Source organism: Eucyclogobius newberryi, unplaced genomic scaffold (genome assembly GCF_026437365.1).
Source record: "Eucyclogobius newberryi isolate DKJ021-1_F unplaced genomic scaffold, fEucNew1.0.hap1 SCAF_3, whole genome shotgun sequence".
Classification (NCBI taxonomy): Eukaryota; Metazoa; Chordata; class Actinopteri; order Gobiiformes; family Gobiidae; genus Eucyclogobius; species Eucyclogobius newberryi.
In genome coordinates, this window is record NW_027315945.1 from 29,739,690 (window position 1) to 29,762,338 (window position 22,649).

At 41.9% G+C, this 22,649-nt stretch overlaps 1 protein-coding gene across 1 annotated transcript in view; it reads left to right on the top strand.

Annotated features, from left to right (window-relative positions):
• chrnb2 (cholinergic receptor, nicotinic, beta 2) overlaps positions 1-22,649 on the top strand; it is a 39,571-nt gene that overhangs the window by 13,212 nt on the left and 3,710 nt on the right. Inside the window, exons 2-5 of the mRNA XM_072460356.1 lie at positions 6,927-7,072; positions 9,269-9,313; positions 13,226-13,335; positions 18,922-20,050. Coding sequence (XP_072316457.1) covers positions 6,927-7,072; positions 9,269-9,313; positions 13,226-13,335; positions 18,922-20,050 — 1,430 coding nt within the window. The remainder of the gene's footprint in view (positions 1-6,926; positions 7,073-9,268; positions 9,314-13,225; positions 13,336-18,921; positions 20,051-22,649) is intronic.

A 22,649-nucleotide genomic window follows, 5' to 3' on the forward strand; every position in this document is an offset into this window, starting at 1 on the left:
GTGTTACTCTGTGTTACTCAGAGTTACTCTGTGTTACTCAGAGAGTTACTCAGAGTTACTCTGTGTTACTCTGTGTTATTCAAAGAGTTACTCAGAGTTACTCTGTGTTACTCTGTGTTACTCAGAGTTACTCAGCTTTACTCTGCGTTACACTGCTTTACTCTGCTTTACTCAGCGTTACTCTGCGTTACTCAGCGTTACTCAGCTTTACTCTGCTTTACTCAGCGTTACTCTGCTTTACTCAGCTTTACTCTGCTTTACTCAGCGTTACTCAGCTTTACTCAGCGTTACTCTGCTTTACTCAGCTTTACTCTGCTTTACTCAGCGTTACTCTGCTTTACTCAGCTTTACTCTGCTTTACTCAGCGTTACTCTGCTTTACTCAGCTTTACTCTGCTTTACTCAGCTTTACTCAGCTTTACTCAGCGTTACTCAGCTTTACTCAGCTTTACTCTGCTTTACTCAGCTTTACTCTGCTTTACTCAGCGTTACTCAGCTTTACTCTGCTTTACTCAGCGTTACTCTGCTTTACTCAGCTTTACTCTGCTTTACTCAGCGTTACTCAGCGTTACTCAGCGTTACTCTGCTTTACTCAGCTTTACTCTGCTTTACTCAGCGTTACTCTGCTTTACTCAGCTTTACTCTGCTTTACTCTGCTTTACTCTGCTTTACTCAGCTTTACTCAGCTTTACTCAGCGTTACTCAGCTTTACTCAGCTTTACTCTGCTTTACTCAGCGTTACTCTGCTTTACTCAGCGTTACTCAGCTTTACTCAGCTTTACTCTGCTTTACTCAGCGTTACTCTGCTTTACTCAGCGTTACTCTGCTTTACTCTGCTTTACTCAGCTTTACTCTGCTTTACTCAGAGTTACTCTGCTTTACTCAGAGTTACTCTGCTTTACTCTGCTTTACTCAGCGTTACTCTGCTTTACTCAGCGTTACTCAGCGTTACTCTGCTTTACTCAGCGTTACTCTGCTTTACTCAGCTTTACTCTGCTTTACTCTGCTTTACTCAGCTTTACTCTGCTTTACTCAGAGTTACTCTGCTTTACTCAGAGTTACTCTGCTTTACTCTGCTTTACTCAGCGTTACTCTGCTTTACTCAGCGTTACTCAGCGTTACTCAGCGTTACTCAGCTTTACTCAGCGTTACTCAGCTTTACTCAGCTTTACTCAGCTTTACTCTGCTTTACTCTGCTTTACTCAGCGTTACTCAGCGTTACTCTGCTTTACTCTGCTTTACTCAGCGTTACTCTGCTTTACTCTGCTTTACTCAGCGTTACTCAGCGTTACTCAGCTTTACTCAGCTTTACTCTGCTTTACTCTGCTTTACTCAGCGTTACTCTGCTTTACTCTGCTTTACTCAGCGTTACTCAGCGTTACTCAGCTTTACTCAGCGTTACTCAGCGTTACTCAGCTTTACTCAGCTTTACTCTGCTTTACTCTGCTTTACTCAGCTTTACTCAGCTTTACTCAGAGTTACTCTGCTTTACTCAGAGTTACTCTGCTTTACTCAGAGTTACTCTGCTTTACTCTGCTTTACTCAGCGTTACTCTGCTTTACTCAGAGTTACTCTGCTTTACTCTGCTTTACTCAGCGTTACTCTGCTTTACTCTGCTTTACTCAGCGTTACTCAGCGTTACTCAGCTTTACTCAGCGTTACTCAGCTTTACTCAGCTTTACTCTGCTTTACTCTGCTTTACTCAGCTTTACTCAGCTTTACTCAGAGTTACTCTGCTTTACTCAGAGTTACTCTGCTTTACTCAGAGTTACTCTGCTTTACTCTGCTTTACTCAGAGTTACTCTGCTTTACTCTGCTTTACTCAGCGTTACTCTGCTTTACTCAGAGTTACTCTGCTTTACTCTGCTTTACTCAGCGTTACTCTGCTTTACTCTGCTTTACTCAGCGTTACTCAGCGTTACTCAGCTTTACTCAGCGTTACTCAGCGTTACTCAGCTTTACTCAGCTTTACTCTGCTTTACTCTGCTTTACTCAGCTTTACTCAGCTTTACTCAGAGTTACTCTGCTTTACTCTGCTTTACTCAGCGTTACTCAGCGTTACTCAGCTTTACTCAGCGTTACTCAGCGTTACTCAGCTTTACTCAGCTTTACTCTGCTTTACTCTGCTTTACTCAGCTTTACTCAGCTTTAGTGCAAAGCTTGTTTCTACTTAAAGTAAATCAGAGAACAAAACAGAAGCTAAAAATAGAGTTTCAGCTTCACAGCCTTTTGTTTGTCCTCCAAAATGTCAGAGACAGAGAACACTGAGCTGCATTTTTACAGATAAATACACTGTTTCCTATATAAATATTTAGATAGAAATACACACATTACAAAGTACGTCAAGAAAATGGAATACGAAGAAGACGTCACATTAATTAGAAAGAAAGTGGCCGTCTGTACTTGCCACAATCTTTTCAGGATAAATACATAAACACATGAGTATTTGTATGTACTTATATCTTGTCGGATACGTGGTGCGATCATCGAGATACATCATAATTTGAGGAGTTTTTCCAGCACAAGGCGTTTCCCCCTTTTAGTCGATGAATCCAGCGGTTGAAGGTGAAGATTATAATGTGTTGGCCGCAGTAGACGTCATAAATCTAGGTCTATATCCTCAAAATAAAATCAAACACGGGGCGCAGCCTGCTTTTTATGTTTTTGGGACGTGAATGCTTTTTGGTGGGTTACATAATATCTTGGTGTATAAATAAATGAAAGATGGAACAGTATATTTTGGGACTTAATACTTTTTGTGTGTACATTGTCTTTTTTTCTCAATCGTGGGTAGATTTGAGTTACTTTAGTGACTTAAGTTTGAGTGACAATGCGAGTGGAGCTGTAGAGGGGAGAATTAATGACTTCTATGAATACTTACGGTTTCATTCTGCTGTGTAGGTTTGCAGCTCATGTCTTCTAACGGTACTTTACATTTAAAAACATGGTTATCCTTCTCTATAAATCCTTCTATATCATCGTTCATCGCGCTGTTTTCTGTTGCAACATTGTGCTTCAAAATGTGTCATTGTGAGAAGTAAATAATAAGTAGCTTCTGTGTTGTTTTATGCGCGTTGGTGTGGGTGTTGGTTATTGTGAACTTACACCACAAACTGTCACTTGAACTTGAACTGAAATGTAGATGTATAAATGCAAGATATACGTTTTAAGATGCAAAGAAATAACATCTCTCTATTTACTTAAAGGCATTTCATTTTAACATTGAGTTCAGTATTATGTTGAACAATAATGTTTTTTCTGTTTGAATATTTCTTTCAAATATTGGTTCACCTTCATCTTCACCTGCGCTCCTGCACACGTGAAATATAAAAAAAAAATATTGTGACGGATACTTTTACATGAAAAGCTTAAAAAAATGACGAGAATAATCAGACAACTCGACAATTAGACCAGATTTTTGGGGTGCGATTGCAAAGCCTGAGACAAGTTCATGGATTAATCGCAAATAATACATTTTTGAGTTGAAAGTCAACTAATTTAGTGATGAAGTAATCGTTTGGACTAAACACAAACTATTCACAAAAGCATGACTTCCAAAATGCATAGGAATCCTGTACTTTTAGTGTTTCTATTTAGTTTGGTGAATAAATTCCCTCAGGATATCCACAACTTTACGTCATCTGGGTCAAATTTAGTAATAAAACATATATTTATGGGCTTTTCGTGTTCAAAACAATTAGTCGATTATCAAAAGAATTATTTATCACGTGCGCGAGATAAATCTGATCATCAAAAACTCCTGGAGACGTGTGTCAGCTCATGAATGGATTATTAGAGCAGCTGTATAAAATAGTAGTATATTTTGAAGATAAAATACTTTGCTTTGTCTTTTTGTTGGTTTAATTTGCCATTTCTGCGCCGTTTTCCATCAGAAACCTGCACGAGCATTAACAATCAGACTCATCAGAGTACTCACATCAGCAGGACATTTCAATGATCTGATGACTCCAAAACAATCCGATTTTTGGCGCGCTTGTACTCAGAGCCTCTGTTAGAGCTCATGATTCAGAGCACTCCCTCCTTTTGTGTCGCTCACACTTTAGCGATGACAACACATTAGCACCAGGTTAGCAGCTCGCAGCCCCTGCTACGCTGTGCTGCAGGCGCCGGAGCAGAAAATATGCCACAGGAAAAACAGCAGATGCTTCAGAAATTGGCGCTAAGCTGTATCGGAGCAGCTCTGTGTGTCCGCCCCCCTTCACTGTGCAGCTCCCCCTTCACTGTGCAGCTCCCCCTTCACTGTGCAGCTCCCCCTTCACTGTGCAGCTCCCCTTCACTGTGCAGCTCCCCCTTCACTGTGCAGCTCCCCATTCACTGTGCAGCTCCCCTTCACTGTGCAGCTCCCCTTCACTGTGCAGCTCCCCTTCACTGTGCAGCCCCCCTTCACTGTGCAGCTCCCCCTTCACTGTGCAGCTCCCCCTTCACTGTGCAGCTCCCCTTCACTGTGCAGCTCCCCCTTCACTGTGCAGCTCCCCCTTCACTGTGCAGCTCCCCTTCACTGTGCAGCTCCCCCTTCACTGTGCAGCTCCCCCTTCACTGTGCAACTCCCCTTCACTGTGCAGCTCCCCTTCACTGTGCAGCTCCCCTTCACTGTGCAGCCCCCCTTCACTGTGCAGCTCCCCCTTCACTGTGCAGCTCCCCCTTCACTGTGCAGCCCCCCTTCACTGTGCAGCTCCCCCTTCACTGTGCAGCTCCCCCTTCACTGTGCAGCTCCCCCTTCACTGTGCAGCTCCCCCTTCACTGTGCAGCTCCCCCTTCACTGTGCAGCTCCCCCTTCACTGTGCAGCTCCCCCTTCACTGTGCAGCTCCCCCTTCTTGCAGCCCCCCCTTCACCGTGCAGCTCCCCCTTCACTGTGCAGCCCCCCCTTCACTGTGCAGCCCCACCTTCACCGTGCAGCCCCCTTCACTGTGCAGCCCCCTTCACTGTGCAGCCCCCCCTTCACTGTGCAGCACCCTTCATCGTGCAGCCCCCCCTTCACTGTGCAGCCCCCTTCACTGTGCAGCACCCTTCACTGTGCAGCACCCCCTTCACCGTGCAGCCCCACCTTCACTGTGCAGCTCCCCCTTCACTGTGCAGCCCCCCTTCACTGTGCAGCTCCCCCTTCACTGTGCAGCTCCCCCTTCACTGTGCAGCTCCCCCTTCACTGTGCAGCCCCCCTTCACTGTGCAGCTCCCCCTTCGTGCAGCCCCCCCTTCACCGTGCAGCTCCCCCTTCACTGTGCAGCCCCCCCTTCACCGTGCAGCCCCACCTTCACCGTGCAGCCCCCTTCACTGTGCAGCCCCCTTCACTGTGCAGCCCCCCCTTCACTGTGCAGCCCCCTTCACTGTGCAGCCCCCCCTTCACTGTGCAGCACCCTTCACCGTGCAGCCCCCCCTTCACTGTGCAGCCCCCTTCACTGTGCAGCCCCCTTCACTGTGCAGCCCCCCCTTCACTGTGCAGCACCCTTCACCGTGCAGCCCCCCCTTCACTGTGCAGCCCCCTTCACTGTGCAGCCCCCCCTTCACTGTGCAGCACCCTTCACCGTGCAGCCCCCCCTTCACTGTGCAGCACCCTTCACCGTGCAGCCCCCCCTTCACTGTGCAGCCCCCTTCACTGTGCAGCCCCCTTCACCGTGCAGCCCCCCTTCACCGTGCAGCCCCCCTTCACCGTGCAGCCTCCTTCACTTCCCTTCTGCAGATGTGTATATTCTTGTGACAGATCGGCTTTGAACAACAGAGTCAGGATGAGAAATGGCAGCGAGAGATGAAAATAACCCAAAGCCACAAAGAGCACAGCAAAAGCCTGGAGTCTGACAGGACAATCAAGACGTCTGACTCACTCCCACGACGTTTGTGACAGCGGAATAGGGCGGGGCCGTCATACGATCAAAATGGATCACGATTTTTCCACCTTGTATCGATAGGGTCTAATTTCTATTACTTTTAATTAGGGTTTACACAATATTGAGCTACGGCTGATGAGATATGAGATGCGATATTATCATTATTATTTTGATGCATGAATATACTTTTTGTCTGAATATGTTTTAAATGTGTTCATGTCTTGATGTATTAGTCACAATAAAGACTTAAGAGAGGCAAAAACAAGACTAAATCAAGGGTTAATCCAGACCACGATCAGCCTTTCTCAACATTTTCATTTCAAAACAGTACATTTCTGTCAGACTTGGTGTTGCATTCAGTTTGTTCCAATATTGATTTTGGCGTCTTTTTGTGAGATATTGCGCAGTCTTTGCAATTTAACCCAAAAAATATTGTCAGATTTATTTAATTCTTCCTCCAAAATCTCAACTCTGCTCCAGCTCACATGCTTTTATTGACAGAGGATTAGCTCGATGAAAAGGAGCCAAACATAACAACCAGTGATCACAAATGTATCATATTGCAATTGTTGTTTTAGATAAAGGCAAAATTAGAATAGGGAGTATATCGTCTAGAAGTAAAACAAAATGACCTCAAAAGTAGACGACATCAGGAGTAACCGTCCAAACAAGGATATAAAGTGATAGTTTGACTCCTTTGATGATAATTTTATGGTCCGTTGACATTTTGTGCGATCGTTGAACCTCAAAAAGACATTTACTGGCACATTTCTGGCCCATTGGCCCTGCGACAAGTTGGCCACTGTCCAGGGTGTACCCCGCCTAAGGCCCGAAGTCACTGGGATAGGCTCCAGTCACCCGCGACCCCGAAAGGGAACAAGCGGTAGAAAATGGATGGATGGATGGATTTCTGGCCCATTCTTGCATCGTCTGTGTTTTGTTAAGGAGAATATATTTAGATTAATAATGTTTTGGTTCATTCTGACTAAGAACTGACTGAAGCGGTTCATTAAGTCTCATCATCTGATCCCGAGCGCCTGTACATTTGTGCTCTCGCGTAATAACGGCGCTGTTCTGGTTCCAGGGGGCCTCGGGGCGGACACGGAGGAGCGGTTGGTGGAGCACCTCCTAAACCCCGCCCACTACAACAAACTCATCCGTCCCGCCACAAACGGGTCGGAGCTGGTCACCGTGCAGCTCATGGTGTCCCTGGCGCAGCTCATCAGCGTGGTAAGAGCACTACAATGCACAGTTCTCACCCATATTTGCTCATATCAATATCTAAAAGTTCACAAATTAACTGTAGACTTTTGTAAAATACACCTGCGACTGTGAAATGCTGCTAATTGCAACAGAAAATATCACAATAAATGGTAATAATGAAATTGACACAATAAAAAATAACTAAATTACTAAATTAATAACATTTTTCTAAATGTACAATATTATAATGAAAGAAAAAACATGAGCAGCAACAAATAAATAGAAACAAAAAAGTGTATAACAAGTCAGAAGTTACGGCTAAAATCGTTATCGTAGTAAAAATATATATATCATCCCGTCTTTGCAAAGAAAATGTGCTGTTGAGCCCAATAATCTTGTTCCAGATTTAATTTATTGAACTCTGTATTTCAATTTGAACTCTTTTGTCTGTTTGAAAAGACACGTCTGTCGGACAAATATTTGATCATTCTTAAAACTGTGTCAAACTGTGAAGTGCCACGTCAGTTAGTTTTTATTAGAGATACTTTCTTTAATTGATTACTTGGCAGCCGTAACAAGTGATTATTGAGTCATTGTAACCAACTTGAAGTCATTGCAAGCCTTTTGTGTCTTTCCTGCTGCTTCAAAACTTTCTCCATAATTGCATTGATCAGATGTACAAATGGAGGAGGGACTTTGCTCTAACCCAGCAGATCATAAGGAAAGTGTCATAATAACATAATCAGACCATGTTCTCTGCTGCGACATATCGTCAGGCAGAAGTCATGTATTGCACAGTATTGTTTACTATCATAAGGCTTTTTTGTACCATGTGTTCATGAATGGGCTCCACCATGTTGTGTGTGATTTTCAAAAACATATATTTCCTTTTTTTGTTAATCATCTTCTACACATGTTAGTAATAAACTGAGGGGATTTGCTCAAGAAATGATGGAATGATACTGATTGCACTACAGCAGAGTAGAGGCAGTGTGACCCAGTGCCTCACCAGCCACTGGAAATAAACTATCAAACTTAAATAAACTGGCACATTTACAAGGACATTTCTGATGCATTTTCTCCTGAAACGAGCCCAACACTCGGTAAAAGCTCTAAATATCCCTTTATTGGACAGAAGCCGTGAACGGGAGAAGACGGTCCCTCCTTAATTTACAACACCTGGCACTGCAGATGACTGGTCTTCAATGGGCAGAGAAACCCACAGAAACACATGCAGTGCCACCTAGTGGCCGGGAGGGGCATTTTAGCCACTACAAGTAGATTAAACCTTTGAAAAACTGCTTAACAAAGTGTAAAAAAAACATCCTTTATCATAAGTATCAAGTCTGCACCATTCTGGTTCAGGTGGTCACCTGATCGTTCTGGTTCAGGTGGTCACCTGATCCCTCTGGTTCAGGTGGTCTCCTGATCCTTCTGGTTCAGGTGGTCACCTGATTGTTCTGGTTCAGGTGGTCACCTGATCCCTCTGGTTCAGGTGGTCTCCTGATCCTTCTGGTTCAGGTGGTCACCTGATTGTTCTGGTTCAGGTGGTCACCAGATCCTTCTGGTTCAGGTGGTCACCTGATCCTTCTGGTTCAGGTGGTCTCCAGATCCTTCTGGTTCAGGTGGTCACCTGATCCTTCTGGTTCAGGTGGTCTCCCCCTCAGACATTTGGCATGCAAGAAAACCAATAACAATAACATATGTTTATCATAATCTTTATTATTATTTCACATCATATTCTATTCCTTCCGTTTCCTTATAATTTTATTGAAAAAATAAATAAATGATTATTAATGATGATAATAATGAATTAATTGTTTACAATCAATAATTATTTAATCATGTTCTCCAATTCCTTATGAGAAGTGTCACTGTCAGTTTAATGCACAATATTATTATCCATCTTGTATTAAATCACATTTTCAGCACTCTCATATGTCCTGAAAACCTCCTGTTATTTTGTAATTATTTTTTAATGTGTTCAATATTTACACTTTCTTTTAATGCCACTGGAAAATGCTTTTCCGAGTTGTTTTGCACATTCATTGATTTAAAGGAAAGTGGTTGAACAAACTAAACAAATCCAATAATAGAGAAACAGCACTACTTTCCTCATCTAATACTGATACAGATTTTTCCTTTACATATTTTTACATAACAGTTTGACTTTTGTTTAACGATGTCAAGCTTTGTTTCTGACCTGAAGCGTTTCTTTTCCAGCACGAGCGAGAGCAGGTGATGACGACTAACGTTTGGCTCACGCAGGTAAGAGGCTTTGCACGCGTCATTGCATCAGACATGCAGCCAAGGCTCCGCCCCTTTCCCGCGCCATAAATCTGCACTTGTCAAAACGGAGCGTCTTTTGTGTTCGGCTCGGTCTAATCCTGGCGCCTGTTCTGTGGAAGGAAGCGTGGAATAATACATGCACTTGAGAATCTGTGGCGCGCTCGACTTTTACTTTGTGCTTCGTCATGTCAGTGATGAGTGTTTGGAAAAGAAGAAAATGTATGAAAAAAACATAAAGGTATTTTCAGTTTGACATCCACTGAGACACACACAGGGATTAAAGTGCGTCTGACAGGTTGTTATGATTTTCAAATGTTGTCTTTATTTGGTGTATTTATACCGGCTGTACATATACACTATAGTTTTACAGCAGTCAAGTAGGTATTTGTGGAGAAAACGTTGGAAAATCTGTATAAAAAAACAGGAAGTGACATCACCAAGTTTATGCGTAATTTACACAAAGGAACAACTTGACATTTAAACATGAATTCAACAAAATAAAGTTGATCTCATGTATTTTTATTTGACAAATAAACAAAATGGTGACATTAGAGGAGTTTATGCCCAGTGTTTGCTGGGTAATGTCCTAGTGTGATGTCATCAGTCACAAACAGGAAGTGAAAATGTGCTATTCTGTGATAACGTTTTTAAATTTTTTAACAAAACTGAAAATATATTGATCTTAACTGAGTTTTAGTTCATTGAGTCGTCCGACCTGACAGAGGCACTTTAAGTTACTTACATTGAAAACTGTGATAAAGTATAAGTTCTGGATGTTGCAGGAAGTGTCAGAAAGTACTTTGTCAGTGATTGGCACGTTACACATATCTATCTGTTTCATTTTATTATTCAAAAATGCCTTGAAAAACACTGTCTCCATGGAAATATGTACGTTTAATGGCAACAATAGCATCGACTTGGAGGGAAGACTATTTACTGCATAACGAGGCAGGACGAGAGCGCGAGTCCACAGTTCTATGGACGTGGTTGATCCTCATTTTCGGAAAGTCTCGGAGGAATCTCGACGAGCCCGACGTGGTTGAGGCTGTGCAGCTAAACGCGACGCAACAGCCGGGCGACAAACTGGACCAGAAAGTACTGATATTTTGTATTGAAAATTACAGATATATTGCATTGTTTAAAAAGTGTTTTCTGTCATCATTGTGGTATCGGTATCGAGTATCGAGCCTATTCCTTAGTATCGAAATTGAGTTTGTATCATGACAACACTACCCTTTGACGATGATAAACGTTTAAACTTTAAACTGTCAGACACTGGGCAGAAGAAATCAGATAACTAGAATAATCAAATAACCCGCTAATTAGATCTGGTTTTTGGTCCGTGTCAGTTAATCGATGGAGTTTTAGAGTAACTGTTTGATGATTAAAAATGTCTCTTTAATTTTGTTTTAGTCATAGGTTTACTTGCTTTTTTTTCTCAAATGTATTCCATTATTTAGCATAATTTCTCTTGTCAAAACAGAAATAAATCAGACAAACTCACACACAACATATTTCTCCGATAACTCTAAAAATCAGATCATAATGATAATAATGATCAGACTGCAAACAAAGCCTCGGACAATGCAAGGTTTTCGAGCATTTTAAGTGTCTTTATGTGGAAGCGTCTGTGCATGAAGAGACCAACAACTATCTCTTTATTCTACTTTAGTCATTATTATGACTTATTATTATGGACATTGTACGTGTTTGATCTCATTTACAGTCAGACAATTATGATTTTCTACTCCTGTGAGCTCATCATTCTTGTGCCATTGACTGACCCCTGACCTTCTTCTACACGACTGCAGCTGTAAACACACAGCTGAGGCCTATAACAACCTATTACAGAAACCTAACTGATACTCAACTGTACAATGACATATTTTGTATCTTTTTTGCCGGCGGAATCCGAGATGCGTTTCGCGCTTTTGGCCATAAATTGCGGTCAAGGCCTCGCGCGCTGACGTGAGGTTTAAGTACAGCGCCGTAACACGCTGTCCATATTTATGATGAGGATGTTTATAGTTCATGTACACTATTGAGCGCTCACAGGGATTTGCACCTGAGCCCGGTTTGGATTTACGACGCAAACCATAATAGCTACAATGCATCATGGTTACGTCACTGAGGAAAGATAACGCCCATAGTGTGGTGGAGGGAGAGAGGAGAAGGGTATTCATCATTCCCCCGAGGGATGTCAAGGTTATTAGGTTAATCAATAATTGTGATTATTCAGGTCACAATGTAATCTGAAGAACCAAAAATGTATAATTGCGACCATTTTAAAGGCAAAATTAAGTCTTTTTAGTTCAATTTATAGCCCAGAATTCGACTGAAATGTAAAGAACTTATTTGTTTGGCTGTTTTTGTCTCATTTAACTTCATTTTATCAGCATGTTAAAGTCCGTAAAACCAGTCACAAACCTGAGGAACAGTAAGAAGCTAAACCACAGGAATGAAAGACAATTCAAGATTTCACTGTTGTTTAGTCACAGTCTTGGTAATCGTGAATAATCGTGTAATCGTGAATAATCATGTTTTTTTGCACATTAATTGTAATTCTAAAATGTTATACCGTGACACCCCTCGTCCCGACTTCTTCTGGACCATATTGGATTATCTAATATGCCTTTGGTTGGTCAACAACAGCAATTGAAATCCACACCGTATTTTGTCTTGTGAATTGCATGTACTGGTGTATGCGATTGTCCTGAGGCTTGAACTCACAACCTTTATGCAAGATATCTCAAACCACACAGAAAGTACTTTTTACTCGTCAATCTAGTTAAAAAAGAAAGTACAGATTACTGCTCTCAAATGTGGTGCAGCAAAAGTAAAAAGAATTCACTGTAAATCCTAAAAATGTTACTTGAATATAGCACATTTACTTTGTAATACTTTCCACTTCTAGTTCAGGCTTGTCTTTGTTGGTGTTAAAATGATAAAACAGTGTCATCTAAGGACTCTAGCTGGATAAAAACACGTTGCAGTAGAGCTCATCAGTGTGATTGGTGCATATATTTAGCAGCACGGGGTCAGAGGGCGGACGATCACTCGTGTGTCTTTGTCAGGCTGACAAAGGATGAACACATTTTGAACAGCAGAGATGAGAAAATGTTGTGTTCATTTGATGTTGGACTATTCTACAAAAAAATGTAAAAATGCAGATGTTGTCAAATAATTTGCTTATATAAGGTGGATTTTTTAAAATACCGTATTTTCCGGACTATAAATCACACCTGAGTATAAGTCTCATAAATGCATAATAGAGAAGAAAAAAAATATACAAGTTGCACTGGAGTATGAAATGCGGTTGCAAGTGTGAAAATAACAAATAATATCACCTATAAGTAGTCGCTTTGGAGTATAAATATAAGTATATAAGTATAAATATAAGTATAGTCGCACCCCGGCCAAAATTATGAAAAAAGGTGTGACTTATAGTCCGGAAAATACGGTATTTCGTTGTCGTTTTTTTCACATCGAAACGTGGTGATTGATATTATTCATCAATCATGAGAAACCAAAAACCAAATCAAAAACTTTGTTGCATTTCCTTTAATAACAATCCTTCTACAGCGTTTTACTAGATAATCAGATTATTTTATTATATTCCTACTCATGAGGCTGCACGTGGAGCCATAAGTGCTGCTCTACTCTAACCACTTCGCCACCAGGCAGCAAAGCAACAAATACTCTATGGCAGTTACAAGGAATTCCATTGGTTTGAATGGGAGCAGTTAAAATGACTCATGACTCATGACTTATCATTTATAGTGAAACATTTTACAAAAGAGCTGTAGTTATGCATTAGTTAGATCAAATAAGAGGTGATACTTCTGTACCTTTGTGATAAAGCTTTTGTCTGACATCTTCTTTCTTTCCCAGGAGTGGCAGGACTATCGGCTGACGTGGGTCCCGGAGGAGTTTGATGGAATGCTGAAGGTCAGATTGCCGTCCAAACACATCTGGCTCCCGGACGTGGTGCTGTACAACAAGTGAGTCTGCATAACAACATGAACACACAGGAGCTGTAACACACACACACCACCTTCAGTCTGCATAACAACATGAACACACAGGAGCTGTAACACACACACACCACCTTCAGTCTGCATAACAACATGAACACACAGGAGCTGTAACACACACACCACCTTCAGTCTGCATAACAACATGAACACACAGGAGCTGTAACACACACACCACCTTCAGTCTGCATAACAACATGAACACACAGGAGCTGTAACACACACACCACCTTCAGTCTGCATAACAACATGAACACACAGGAGCTGTAACACACACACCACCTTCAGTCTGCATAACAACATGAACACACAGGAGCTGTAACACACACACCACCTTCAGTCTGCATAACAACATGAACACACAGGAGCTGTAACACACACACACCACCTTCAGTCTGCATAACAACATGAACACACAGGAGCTGTAACACACACACCACCTTCAGTCTGCATAACAACATGAACACACAGGAGCTGTAACACACACACACCACCTTCAGTCTGCATAACAACATGAACACACAGGAGCTGTAACACACACACCACCTTCAGTCTGCATAACAACATGAACACACAGGAGCTGTAACACACACACCACCTTCAGTCTGCATAACAACATGAACACACAGGAGCTGTAACACACACACCACCTTCAGTCTGCATAACAACATGAACACACAGGAGCTGTAACACACACACACCACCTTCAGTCTGCATAACAACATGAACACACAGGAGCTGTAACACACACACACCACCTTCAGTCTGCATAACAACATGAACACACAGGAGCTGTAACACACACACCACCTTCAGTCTGCATAACAACATGAAAACACAGGAGCTGTAACACTCACACCACCTTCAGTCTGCATAACAACATTTATATTATGTTTTGATGTTTTTATACAAAAAAGCCATTTTATGTGTATAAATTGCTAAAATTGCACTTAATTGGGAAATTGAAATATGAATTTGAAAAATAGATTCTGCCAGGTTTAAATTTCTTGCTCCTGTTTCGTTGACACATTTCATGTAAAAATAATAACAAATCTTACTTTAGAACTCACATAAACTTCATGCAAACATTCGGACGTTGCCTAATTTTGTTTAGTTAAAACTTCAATAAATCAGACTTAGAGATAGGTTTATGTCCAAACGAGAGTAAAGATGGTTTAAAGTTACAATGTCCCACATACAGTAAAACTATGGATGATATCTGATTGAATTAAATAATGAAACATCTTTAGGTGCAGATTGGACAATGCCATTATTGTTTTCACATACAATGTTCATTTTAAAATACTGTGTAATTTGTATAATATTTGGAAATAATCTCACAACCTTCACTCCAGTCCAAAACATTCCACAAACTCCTGCTGCTGAGAACATGAAAAAGAAAATCACTTTCTTTGAACCTGGGCCACAGCTCTTTGATCATGTGACCAGTGGGACGGCCTAAACAAACATCTGCTGAACAAATGTGCTGAAAATGAGTCTGATTTAGGAGTGGAATGACCTGAGAGGCCGTTTCCTGAGCCGTGACGTGTGTGTCAGGCCTGTGGAGTGATCTGTGGAGTGATATATGGAGTGATCTGTGGAGTGATCTGTGGAGTGATCTGTGGAGTGATCTGTGGAGTGATCTGTGGAGTGCTCTGTGGAGTGATATATGGAGTGATCTGTGGAGTGATCTGTGGAGTGATCTGTGGAGTGATATATGGAGTGATCTGTGGAGTGATCTGTGGAGTGATCTGTGGAGTGATCTGTGGAGTGATATATGGAGTGATCTGTGGAGTGATATATGGAGTGATCTGTGGAGTGATCTGTGGAGTGATATATGGAGTGATCTGTGGAGTGATATATGGAGTGATCTGTGGAGTGATCTGTGGAGTGATCTGTGGAGTGATATATGGAGTGATATATGGAGTGATCTGTGGAGTGATATATGGAGTGATCTGTGGAGTGATCTGTGGAGTGATATGTGGAGTGATATGTGGAGTGATCTGTGGAGTGATCTGTGGAGTGATCTGTGGAGTGATATATGGAGTGATATATGGAGTGATCTGTGGAGTGATATATGGAGTGATCTGTGGAGTGATATATGGAGTGATCTGTGGAGTGATATATGGAGTGATCTGTGGAGTGATATATGGAGTGATCTGTGGAGTGATATATGGAGTGATCTGTGGAGTGATATATGGAGTGATCTGTGGAGTGATATATGGAGTGATCTGTGGAGTGATATATGGAGTGATCTGTGGAGTGATATATGGAGTGATCTGTGGAGTGATATATGGAGTGATCTGTGGAGTGATCTGTGGAGTGATATATGGAGTGATCTGTGGAGTGATATATGGAGTGATCTGTGGAGTGATATATGGAGTGATATATGGAGTGATATATGGAGTGATATATGGAGTGATCTGTGGAGTGATATATGGAGTGATCTGTGGAGTGATATATGGAGTGATCTGTGGAGTGATATATGGAGTGATATATGGAGTGATATATGGAGTGATCTGTGGAGTGATATATGGAGTGATCTGTGGAGTGATATATGGAGTGATATATGGAGTGATCTGTGGAGTGATATATGGAGTGATCTGTGGAGTGATATATGGAGTGATCTGTGGAGTGATATATGGAGTGATATATGGAGTGATATATGGAGTGATCTGTGGAGTGATATATGGAGTGATCTGTGGAGTGATATATGGAGTGATATATGGAGTGATATATGGAGTGATATATGGAGTGATCTGTGGAGTGATATATGGAGTGATCTGTGGAGTGATATATGGAGTGATCTGTGGAGTGATATATGGAGTGATCTGTGGAGTGATCTGTGGAGTGATCCGTCTGGCCTTCTCCTCTTTCTCTTCCTGCTCCGGACCAGCTCTGATCTCTGACCCAGGATTAAATGATCCTTTGTAGGGCCAGAGTCAGGTCACTGCGTCCCCTGTGTGGGGCCCCGGTTCTCGCTGCCAACACCAACTAACACTAAAAATAAAAATCAGGTCAAACATTAAACAGTAAGTCGTTTTAAATATGCACTTGAACCATCCGTGTCCTCATTGGTTTTGAATAATTTGAGATGTCCAACTTATTTTATTGACTGTTTTTTGCCAGATTAGATTAGAATCAGATTGAAACATTTAATAATAATAATTTGACTGAAAAGTACATTTGTTCTGTTGAATTTGAGCCATTAAATATAATCGTTGGCACTTATTTTATTGTGCATTGTGTGTTTATTGTGTATTTATTTGACAGGTACAGTGCACATTAGTTAAACATTACTGCAAATATATCAGAAGTGGCACAAAAAAGGCATTTTTTCATCCGTTGTACTTACTCAGAGGTTAAAATTGCCTACGTAAAAACAACCCTGATTAAACAAATATATTTCCAGCATGACCCGACAACAGTGAAAGCAGAAAACACATTAAAACCTGTAATTATTCACTACTTGTCGTTTGTCCGGCTGAACGTTTCTGCAACACTGGTCGATTGTGTTGTTTTTAAAGTGCTCTATAAATAATGTTGAGTTACATTTGGAGGATTGTTAAAGCTTTTACTCATGCTCTATATGCCATATATGTGTATATTGTATTCTGACCTAAATGTTGTGTAGTATAACCCACAGTAGTGTTTTTGGTGTGGACATGTGTGTGTTCTCTGGGGAGCCGCGTCCCTGTGACTGCAGCGTGTGCGTTTGTGTGTCCTGGAGCTCTGTTGCATAATAAGATGCGTCACGCTCCACATTGGATGAAACTCGGGGGAAACAGACAGTAAATGTTTTACTCACGTCTGACAATTCACTGCAGAAAGTCATGTTTACCTGAGTTAAAATGGCTTCACTTAAGAGTTATCAATCATGTTTGTCACATTTAGGGTGCGTTCACACAAACACTGTATCGCCATTTAAACTGGGACTGAACCCGAAACGAAACCAGGACTAGACCCGGACTTAACAAGGACTTAACAAGGACTTAACCTGGACTTTACCAGGACTAGACCAGGACTAGACCAGGAGTTAACAAGGACTTTACCAGGACTTTACCAGGATTTAACCAGGACTTAACCAGGATTTAACCAGGACTTAACCAGGATTTAACCAGAACTTAATCAGGATTCAACCAGGACTTAATCAGGATTTAACCAGAACTTAATCAGGATTTAACCAGGATTTAATCAGGATTTAACCAGGACTTAACCAGGATTTAACCAGGACTTAACCAGGATTTAACCAGAACTTAATCAGGATTTAACCAGGACTTAACCAGGATTTAACCAGGACTTAACCAGGATTTAACCAGAACTTAATCAGGATTTAACCAGGACTTAACCAGGATTTAACCAGGACTTAACCAGGATTTAACCAGGACTTAACCAGGATTTAACCAGAACTTAATCAGGATTTAACCAGGACTTAACCAGGATTTAACCAGGACTTAACCAGGATTTAACCAGGACTTAACCAGGATTTAACCAGAACTTAATCAGGATTTAACCAGGACTTAACCAGGATTTAACCAGGACTTAACCAGGATTTAACCAGGACTTAATCAGGATTTAACCAGGACTTAATCAGGATTTAATCAGGACTTAATCAGGATTTAATCAGGATTTAGCCAGGATTTAACCAGGAATTAACCAGGATTTAACCAGGACTTAACCAGGATTTAACCAGGACTTAACCAGGATTTAACCAGGACTTAATCAGGATTTAACCAGGACTTAACCAGGATTTAACCAGGACTTAATCAGGATTTAACCAGAACTTAATCAGGATTTAATCAGGATTTAGCCAGGATTTAACCAGAACTTAATCAGGACTTAACCAGGACTTTACCAGGATTTAACCAGGACTTAACCAGGATTTAACCAGGACTTAATCAGGACTTTACCAGGATTTAACCAGGACTTTACCAGGATTTAACCAGGACTTAATCAGGAGTAGAACCGGACCAAACCAAGTCGACACCAGGACTAACCTATGTGCAAAGTGTGAGCACATCTTTAGGTAATTTGTTTTGTATCAATATTCCATCTCCGTCCGTCAATGGAATATGAACATTTGACTTCATAAGATGATTATATTCAAATAAAAACCTACTCCATCATTGGAAGATAATATTGATTGAATACAATTATTGAAATGAGACAGAAATACTTGAAAATACCTTTTGTTTTTTTTGGTTTCTAATATATAATCTAAACCTACAAATCATTTTAATCTAAACTGGTCAAAACGACTAAGATTTTCATGTCAGTTTAAGTGTTCTAACGTTTGATCATCCCAAATATATAAGATTATTTAAACGTAATTATTCATTTTTGAACAACTTTATAACAACGACTTATGCCTTAATGCAACATGAATAAATACTTAATTTATATTCAACAATGATGATTCAGGCTACTAATCCTTGTTCATGCTTTATTAAGGTTAATTAAAGCGTAATTATTGTAAAGCATCACCTGTATTTTATTGCTTATAGTTTGGAAATATGAGAAAATGCTCATTCTTTTGCACTTTCTCTCCTGCAGCGCTGACGGCGTGTACGAGGTCTCCTTCTACTCCAACGCCGTCGTCTCCTACGACGGCAGCATCTTCTGGTTGCCCCCGGCGATCTACAAATCCGCCTGCAAGATCGAGGTGAAGCACTTCCCGTTCGACCAGCAGAACTGCACGCTGCGTTTCCGATCCTGGACTTACGACCGCACCGAGATCGACCTGGTGTTGCGCGCCGACGTGGCCAGCATGGACGACTTCACGCCCAGCGGCGAGTGGGACATCATCGCGCTCCCGGGGCGAAGGAACGAAAACCCGGCCGACCCTACCTACGTAGACATCACTTACGACTTCATCATCCGACGGAAACCTCTTTTTTACACCATCAACTTGATCATCCCGTGCGTGCTCATCACCTCGTTGGCCATCCTCGTCTTCTACTTGCCCTCGGATTGCGGCGAGAAAATGACTCTGTGCATCTCCGTTCTCCTCGCCCTCACCGTGTTCCTGCTGCTGATCTCCAAAATAGTCCCTCCCACCTCTCTGGACGTCCCGCTGGTTGGGAAGTATCTGATGTTCACGATGGTCCTGGTCACGTTCTCCATCGTCACGAGCGTCTGCGTGCTGAACGTGCACCACCGCTCGCCCACCACGCACACCATGCCCCCCTGGGTCAAGCTGGTCTTCCTAAACAAGCTCCCCGCCCTGCTCTTCATGCGCCAGCCGCGGAACAGCTGCGAGCGCCAGCGGCTGCGCCAGAGACGGAGAGCCCAGGAGCAGAAGGACGGCGGGCGGGGAGGGGAGGTCGGGGGGCTGATGGTCGGGCTCGGTTTGGGCAATGTCGGCGGGAACGGGGGCGCCACCTCCACGGGAGTTTTCGGGAAGGAGGACAGTGACCCGTGCACGTGCTATGTGAACCGGGCCACGGTCAAACAGTTCGGGGGCGAGCTGGGCGGGCCGGGCGGGTCCATGGACGGTCTGAACAGGGTGAGAGAGGGGAGAGAGGCGGGCGCCGGGAACGTGCCCCGGGGGAAGCAGGCGGCGGCGGCGGGTCCAGCGCTCACCCAGGCCCTGCTGGCTCAGGCCTGTCCCGGCTTCGAGGAGGCGGTGGAGGGCGTACGCTTCATCGCCAACCACATGAAGAGCGAGGACGACGACCAGAGTGTGAGTATCGCCTTCTGTTATGCATGTCAGTTATGTCAGTTATGTCAGTTATGGGAGGCAGAGTTGTCCACACGGAGGTCACGATATCGATTAATATGTGTTGTGATAAAACACTACTATTTAACGATTATTCACAATTACCGAGAAGACCAAACAACACTGTCATTTTCTTTCATTCTCATGGTCTGATGAGTTACTAGTCCTCATGTTTGTGACCAGCTTTATGCAATACAACCTTCTGAATGACAAAATCAAGTTTAAAATGATTGGAAAAAAGTTACATTTGCTTCTACAACGTTCTTACGATTATTTTGTGACCTGAATACGCAAGAATTATCAATTAAAATGAATAATGTTGACATCCTTAGTTGCCAAAATTTTTTACTTAATCTTTACTTAAACTAGTATCAAAAGAAGATACTAATTTGAATAAGTATTGATACTGAAATCACAAAATTGGAGCTTTCTTAAATACTTTTAGGATTAAAAAACAAAACTATGATTATTATTTGTGTTGATGATTACAATCCAACATGTAAAATTGTGATACTGTGAGGATTGTGATTGTGAGGATTGTTGTCAAAAAATAACTACTCTATACTAATCCATGCTCAAACTAGTATCGAATGCAGAGTATTGATACTGAAATGAAATCACAAAATTACCTTCCTGAGTTATTTTATGTTAAAAATCACATTCAATTATCTAAAATGGTGGAAATCGTCATTAATATTGAACTGGAGTCTGAAGTCACGTACCGTTTCAACACCAGAAGCTAAAGAACAGATTAAGCATTAGATAACGCTTGAAGATCGGACCATGGCACATGAAGATATTGTTCACTCGCTGTAGAACACAAGCTGCTCGCTAAAAGGCACAAACGTTATGCAAGTCAATCCGACAAATACACAACATGTCAATTTCCCAAGCAGCATTGAAATGTAAGAGGCGGACATGTTTTTGCTTTATTTATAACCTCAATAGCAATATCGCTTTCCATTTTGTGGATTTCACGACATGTACCAGACAAGATTATTACTATTATCAGTGCGAATGCTGAACCCAATCAATATGACGCTCCAAACTGGGAAATATCTCTTAAACCAGTGGCAGTATTTCTTGACATTAACATTTATGGCGCGTGTTAATCATTCTTATCTACTGAGCGGTCTTTTTGTTGCTGTATCATGGTGCATCGGTGCCGTTAGCGCTGCCATTTGAAACGCATGGGGAGCTCCAGCAGAGCCTGAGCGAGGACGACAGATCTGGTGACGCAGACCTCGCAGTCCTCTGAATATTCAGCACAGACATGTAATTATAGGAGCGCGCGGCGTCGTAGTGGCATCGGGAAGCGTCGTGAGGCCTGGATAGAGGAGCTCGGGAGAACACTCCGGCTCTAAGAAGGAATCTGAATGATGGAAAATGAAGAATCGTCTCAAAACCGCCTTTTCAGTAGCAGTTAAAGTTATTTTTAGTGTTCTTACGTCTATTCGACCACTCAGCGCAGAATCTCACACTGTAAAAGAATAGTGACCGTGTAAAAGGCCTAAATTTTTGCAGGCCACTTCTGCATATTTTATTTTATTTTATTTTTTCATTTGTTATTTACTTAGTTTTATTTTTTTAACATTAATTTTATTCATTTTATTCATTTCATTCATTTTATTTAGTTAGTTATTTACTTTTTTTTTAGTATAGTTTGTTAGTTAATTAACCATAATCACATTTACATAAAACCAAACCTGTAAATGTGTTCAGTCGTCCGTTACAGTCGTGAGATGTGATCTTCAGTTGAAAATAATGTGATTTCAAATCACTTTTGACATTTTAATATTTTTCTTGACTCTAAGTCACTTTTCAACTTCAAATGATTCTAAAACATGAATTGGCGCCACACTTTCCCCTTTGCATTTGAGATGTCTTCAGACGCTGTGGCATCAGCCCAGAACGTGCAGAGTATTTAAAGCCTGCAGCGGTCAGGACCTTCACTCAGGATCTGGACATGGATCCTGGAGCAGTGACCACAGCTCCTGACAGGTGGCCCCGACGGAATTGTTGAAGGATGCGTAAAATAAAGAGGACAAATCTCCCCACGGGGACAACACAGTGTATCTCAACCAGTCAAAACTCAAGCTGATCATGGAAGGGAAATAAAGTGTTCCCAGAAAATCCCGTGGACTTAGTTATCTTCAATATTCATGAAGAATACAGCAGTGAACTTTTCCCTCTCGAGCCAGAACTGTTTCACCTGTGGACACGTTCAATGTCCCGAATCAAAGTCTTATACGGGAAAATATGGTTATTTTCTGTTTAATAAGTACACTATAGAACAGGCCTGGGCAAACTGCGGGCCGCGGGCCACATACGGCCCGTTTGTCTTTATAATCCGGCCGCCAAACATGCCAAGTATTATAAAAAAGGCCACACCAGGGCATTTGTGGCCCCAGGGGCAAGATGTGGCCCTCGGCATGTTTGAATTCATCCTCTAGAAAGATTTTAGTTTCTATTTTCTAACTGTCTGTAACATCTGTCTGCCTGTCGGCCCTCCGCTACTTGCCTGGATTCGACTATGGCCCTCGGAGGAAAATAATTGCCCACC